The sequence below is a fragment of the Sinocyclocheilus grahami genome, unplaced genomic scaffold (assembly GCF_001515645.1).
Source record: "Sinocyclocheilus grahami isolate Dianchi unplaced genomic scaffold, SAMN03320097.WGS_v1.1 scaffold609.1, whole genome shotgun sequence".
Classification (NCBI taxonomy): Eukaryota; Metazoa; Chordata; class Actinopteri; order Cypriniformes; family Cyprinidae; genus Sinocyclocheilus; species Sinocyclocheilus grahami.
This window is the reverse complement of record NW_015505788.1, coordinates 55,034-61,392: the sequence shown is the minus strand read 5'-3', so window position 1 is coordinate 61,392 and position 6,359 is coordinate 55,034. Positions and strand designations below refer to the sequence as shown.

Below are 6,359 nucleotides of genomic sequence, written 5' to 3'. Positions count from 1 at the left end.
ATTATTTAAAAATAGAAAAAAAAAAAAAAAAAAAAAATATATATATATATATATATATATATATATATATATATATTATACACATTTACATTTTTCATTTAAAGTTAGGTTTTTGCATATTTATGAAAAAAAAACATGTATACATTTATGTTTTTATACAAGTATATATTTTTTCATTTATAGTTAGATTTTTATATTTATCTTGAAAATATATGTATTTTTATATATTAAACATTTTTGGCATATTTTTGAAAAAAGAAAAATATATATATTATGCACATTTACATTTTTCATTTAAAGTTAGGTTTTTACATATTTATGAAAAAATATATATATACACACATTTGTTTTATACAAGTATATATTTTTCATTTATAGTTAGATTTTTATATGTATTTTGAAAATATATGTATTTTTATATATTAAACATTTTTGTATATTTAAAAAAAAAGCGAAAAATATATTTTTCATCATTTAAAATTAGCATTATATATATATATATATGTATTTTTATATTATGCACATTTACATTTTTCATTTAAAGTTAGGTTTTTACATATTTATGAAAAAATATATATATACACACATTTGTTTTATACAAGTATATATTTTTCATTTATAGTTAGATTTTTATATGTATTTTGAAAATATATGTATTTTTATATATTAAACATTTTTGTATATTTAAAAAAAAAGCGAAAAATATATTTTTCATCATTTAAAATTAGCATTTTCTTAAAAAAAATATGTATTTTTATATTATGCACATTTACATTCTTCATTTAAAGTTAGGTTTTTACATATTTATGAAAAAAAATATATATATATACATTTATATTTTTATACAAGTATACAGTATATTTTTCATTTATAGTTAGATTTTATATTTTGAAAATATATGTATTTTTATATATTAAACAAATGTATATTGTCTTTTATTTAAAGTTAGGTTTTTACATATTTTGAAAATATAAGTATTCTAATTTGTGCAGGTCATATAAAGTTCAGTTTTATTTAATAAGAAAACGTTAATGTAATTGAAGCTATAAATTCATAAACACTTTTTGCTGTAGGCAATGCTGCGTGCATTGTGTATCAGTACTGATTTTTCTGTCATTTTCAACTTATTTTATCTTCCAAACTAACAAAAGCCATTCTTGTTATGTCAGCAAAACTTCATCCAGTGAGATAATGTTACATTTATGACTTATTAAACACGAACAACTGGCCACAACAATGTTACAATACAGTATACTGCAGAAATCCAAATATTTGATGTCTAATTGTGTGTTGTTTGATGTTTAGGCATAAGAAAAACATGTACATGTAACCAAAGTCGCATTAAAAAGACCTACAATAATCAGATTGCAGTTACGTTTGGTTAAAATCACAGAGCTTTTCTTGTGGATCGAGTCAGAGTTCAGTCAGTGTCATTTTGTAGATGAACACATTTTTAAAGTAGCTCTTCCATCTTTGTTTATACAACACAGGGACAGTTATTTGTGGTTTGCCGGATCTCATCTTCAGGGTGTTTTTTTGCACAGCTCAGCTCTGTTTTATAGCGGGTGAGATGGGCTCAGCTCCAAATCTCGATGATAGTCGGCGGTTCTCATGTGGTCTCCATGGTGACGTTTTGTCTGTGACCCCGTTACGACCCCAAACGCACTGAAACCGTAGGGTGGGCTATTGAAGTTCATCCAGGACTGACATCATGCTGCTGGCTGTATCCGGCCTCCCTCATCAGAGGTGGCCGTCTCTCTTTCTGATCCGCGGCCAGCTTTCTGGATGGGCTGCGAACATGAAAGACGCAGGCGGCTCGAGGGCTTTTGCGTTGCAGGTCCACAGGTCTGGAAACACTGGGTGGAAAATGAACCTCACCCACCAGACACAGAGGCTCGGAATGAGCAGTTTGAAGTGATTTCCAATGTGCTGTATATGTTTTGCATATTTACTTTGACAACCTGTTTCCACCACAGATTAAAAAATGTTAAAAGGTAATTGCAACTGACTTTTTTTTTTCTCATTTTCATCTCATGATTTTGACTTTTCTCTGAATTGTGAGTTTACATCACACAATTTTTGACTTTTTTTCCCTCAGAGTTTTGAGTTTACGTCTCGTAATTTCGATATTTTCCCTCTGAATTCTGAATTTAAATATTGCAATTTTGAATTTTTATTAGAATTCGGAGTTTACATCTCACAATTTTGACTTTTTCCTCAGAATTCTGAGTTTATATCTCGCAATTCTGGGATTTTTCTCCAAATTGCAAGAAAAAAGTCTTAATTGAGAGATATAAACTCAGAATTACAAGGGGGAAAAAATCATGCGATGAATGTGAGATAAAATTTGATTTTTTATTCCGTGGCAGAAATTGGTTGAAATAATCTCTTTTTTAAATAGAGTTGCTGTTAGTTTGTTGTAGTGCAACTCTGTAGTACTCACAGAAATTTACACCAAGCTCGTCGCAGTGCATTCTGGGATTGGCTTTTTTGCAGCGAATGCGTGTGGTGCTGCTTTATAATTTGTCATTTTGCTGCCTGCCGTATGGAAACAGCCGTTGCACAGGAGCTCGTCTTTGAGGCCTAAAACTGTAGTCTTGTTATGTTTTGTAATAGTTTGACATTGTCTGGTTTCTGAACTCTCAACCTCTGTTAAGTCACTCCAATCTCATCAGTGAAAATGTGTGTTTTTGTGACTGAGAAATGCTGTTATGTGCAAATTAGCAGTGAATGATTGATTGCTGTGATTAGTGCTTCTCCAGGGATTTCTCCACACCCACCGGCTATCTGACTTCCCTAAAACAGTGTGTTATCCTGAAAGAATCTGATCTTTTCTTTCACAAATCCCCTGAACGCTGTTTCGGGTTGTTGAGTTGCTGTTTTTGGCGGTTTCATTTTGTTCTTTGGCCATCAGGTCTTGTGTTGTTTAATGAGGACTTTTTCTTCAGTGTGCTCATGGTGTTAAACTGGTTCTTTGGATGTAATTTCTGCAGATGTGTTCAATTATTTAAAAATATTCAATGATTTGATTATTACAAACACACAGTAATTGATCTCTAGTGATCATAAATGTAAAAAAAAAGTCCAGTAGCTGCATTTAAGATGAGTAAACTGACTGTACCACACCTGGATAAATGTGGAATGTTAAATAAAGATGACTGAACAAATCCCTGATGTGAGATTTATTTTGTTTATAAACAATAACAGATAATGTAACTGTACTATAATTTAACTGTAACTTAAGTAATTTCCTTATGATAAATTATTGTTTATGTATTTTAAATTATGCATTTTTGTACATTTTGCTATTAAAATATTATTATTATTATAACTTTTACATATGTTGGGGTAGGAAAGTTGTTGTTCAATTGTAGTTAAATGTTTTACTAATTTTGTTTGTTAGTTTTTGTTTATTTAATTATTTGTATAGATTTTTATTCATTTTTTATTTCAGTTTGAGTTATTTCAGTTCGTCAGGTTAAACTAAACGACAATGAGAAATGTCGCTTTGGCAGCTCTCTAAAATAAGGTCAAGGTTTTTATATTTATTTCATTTCAGTTCAAGTTTATTTTATTTTTATATGTAATGAAAATGCGTTTTTTTTTAATGTTTTTTTAGTTTAACTAATAACCCTGGTTCGCTCATAGCATCAATATTTAGCAAAACTTCAGACCAAAATGGTCAAAAAACTCACTTTTGTTGACAAAAAAGTAGTTGACAACTTATACTCATTTTTTACATTTATGCTTTAGGCAGATGCTTTTATCTAAAGCGACTTTATTCAAGCTATACATTTTTTTCAACTCATTCATTTCCTGGGAATCGAACCCATGACCTTGGTCTTGTTGTTTGAGAGACAGAAACTTGGCTGCATGCTGTTTATTTTGAATGCTCCTTTTTAAATCTCACCGTACATCATGCCAAAGCACCATTAAAGGCTGTTTTTGCATATTCTGTGCATTCTGAATGTCAAATCATAATTGATGGTGTGGAAATAAGAGATTGCAGTTCAGTCTATTGGATTGTTAACAACGAGTCCCTTCTGGTCCCCTATAAAAACGTGAAATGTTATCAGCCCAGCAGATCCTGTTTGGGTTTCTCAGTGTCTCCTTTTGGTCAAGTACACGACTAGAAAAGCCAAATGCATGCATGAACATTTTACATCACCTCCGAGGCCTGTAAGTGCTTTTATAGCTTTTGAAAGGTGAAGTGGTTACAGTTTAGTGTTGTATGATCTTTCTAGTCTCTAGTCATTTTGCAAGTGATGAAATTTTACATAGACTGTTGTTCATCAGGGCAGGTTAAGTTGCAGGAATACTGACTAGGTGTTAAATGTAAATGTGGGCAGTCATATGTTAATGAGCTTATGGTTTTGATGTCATTTTTGCAGTTTCAATTTAAGAAATCTTCTTGCACTTGGCGAAGGTATACATAGTGCATCAAACTTTTTCAAGGAGTAGTTCACCCAAAAATTCAATTTTGTTGAAAATGTCCTCACCCTCAGGCCATCCAAGATGTAGATGAGTTTGTTTCTTCATCAGATTTGGAGAAATGTAGCATTGCATCACTGTCTCAGCAATGGATGCTCTGCAGTGAATGGGTGCCGTCAGAATGAGAGTCCAAACAGCTGATAAAAACATCACAATAATCCACAAGTAATCCACACCACTCCAGTCCATCAGTTAATGTCTTGTGAAGCCAAAAGCTGGACTTTTTCACTTTTTTTCACTGCAGAGGATCCACTGGTGAGCAAGTCATGTTGCTAGTGAGTACTTTTTGAGCAAATTGTAATTTTGGGTGAACTATTCTCTTAATAGAAAAGAGCAAGAAAAATCCTGTTTTCCATTATATTTTTGTTTTAAATTAAAAGTGACGTCTCTTACAGTAAAATAAATGTTGAGTGTTTAAGGTGGCACTGAAGGTTGAGGGTAAAATGATGTGGTGACTTCGCTAACATGTCGTCTTTTGGGTTTATGGCAGATCCGATTCAACTAAATTAATTAATCTTCAAACCCTGTACCTTCAGCCAATCATTAGTTGCTTTTGAAATATTAAATGTACCACCCTGAAGCTTCCTGGAACTTGTGGAGTGTGAGACTTTTGCTTGTCTTTCCGTTACAGACTGTCTCTGAAAATTGAACCAGGGAACAGCTCGCCGCGCATGGCCACATCCAAAGAAGATCTTGCAGGTAAAACACCCTAAATGTCATTATTTCTACACTTTTAATATATCTGCATTTTGTTGTCTAAAATATATTTTTTTGCCATGAGGCCCTATCGTTCGCTATCGTTCAAAACCTTTTAAAATGTTTTGGAAAGAAATCTCTTTTGTTAACACTGACTGCATTTATTTGATCAGTAAAAACAGTAATATTGTGAAATATTATTGCAATTTAAAATACCTCTCTGATACATATTTTTTTCAGTACCCTTTGATGAATAGAGAGTTCAAAAGAACAATATTTATTTGAAATAGAAATCTTTTGTAACATTATAAATGTCTTTACTGTCACTTTTGATCAGTTTAATGCATCCTTGCTGAATAAAAGTATTCATTTCTTTAAAAAAATTAAAACTTACTGACTCCCAAATTTTGAACGGTAGTAACTTACAGAAGACATTGCAGTCATTTTCCCCCAGCATCCATTATGTCCCATCTGAATGAGGTCCCTGGCCCCTGGTGGTAGAGTTAATGAAGGGCTCTGAGGGGCCCCGTCCTCTTTGACTCATTGAAAGGGCAAAGGGAACAGAATGTGGACTGAGAAAACAAACAGCACATAAATGGCTCTCGACGGAGCCTTTATAATCTCAATATTGCAAATCTACATCACAACTCCACATGCAGGCATCACTCATTGAGGCCAGAAAACAGTGATGAACCGTATCGTTGAGCAATGCTTTGAACGACCTTCTCAAGCTCCATCGCCAATATTACTGTAAAAACAGTAATATTGGGAAATATTATTAGCATTTGAAAAAAAATGTTATACTGTAATATATTTTAAAATGTAATTTATTTCTGTGATCACAGTGTCACATGATCCTTCAGAAATCATTCTATATGCAAAAAAAATAATTAATACTTTTAAAGATCTGATACTTTTTTTCAGGGTTCTTTGATGAAAGCAAAACATGTATGAGAGATCTGAGAAGGAGTTTAATAGCACGTCTGATCTGAAATAAAATACTGATGGAATTCAGTTTCAGAGCATCTATTTCAGTGAACCGATTCAAAACACTGATTCAATCATTTGATACACATATGAATCATGGAATTAGTGTTATGAATCTATTCACTCACAATTGTTAGTGTAAAAAAGAAAATAATATTTAAGTAAATTAATTCAAGTGGTTAAAT

General features: G+C 31.9%; 1 protein-coding gene across 2 annotated transcripts in view; it reads left to right on the top strand.

The window, feature by feature from the left end:
* Window positions 1-6,359, top strand: part of LOC107557582 (ras-specific guanine nucleotide-releasing factor RalGPS1-like) — a 149,793-nt gene that overhangs the window by 126,050 nt on the left and 17,384 nt on the right. For both annotated transcript variants that reach the window (XM_016241057.1, XM_016241058.1), the window contains one exon: window positions 5,123-5,190. In XM_016241057.1, the coding sequence (XP_016096543.1) occupies window positions 5,123-5,190 (68 nt within the window). The remainder of the gene's footprint in view (window positions 1-5,122; window positions 5,191-6,359) is intronic.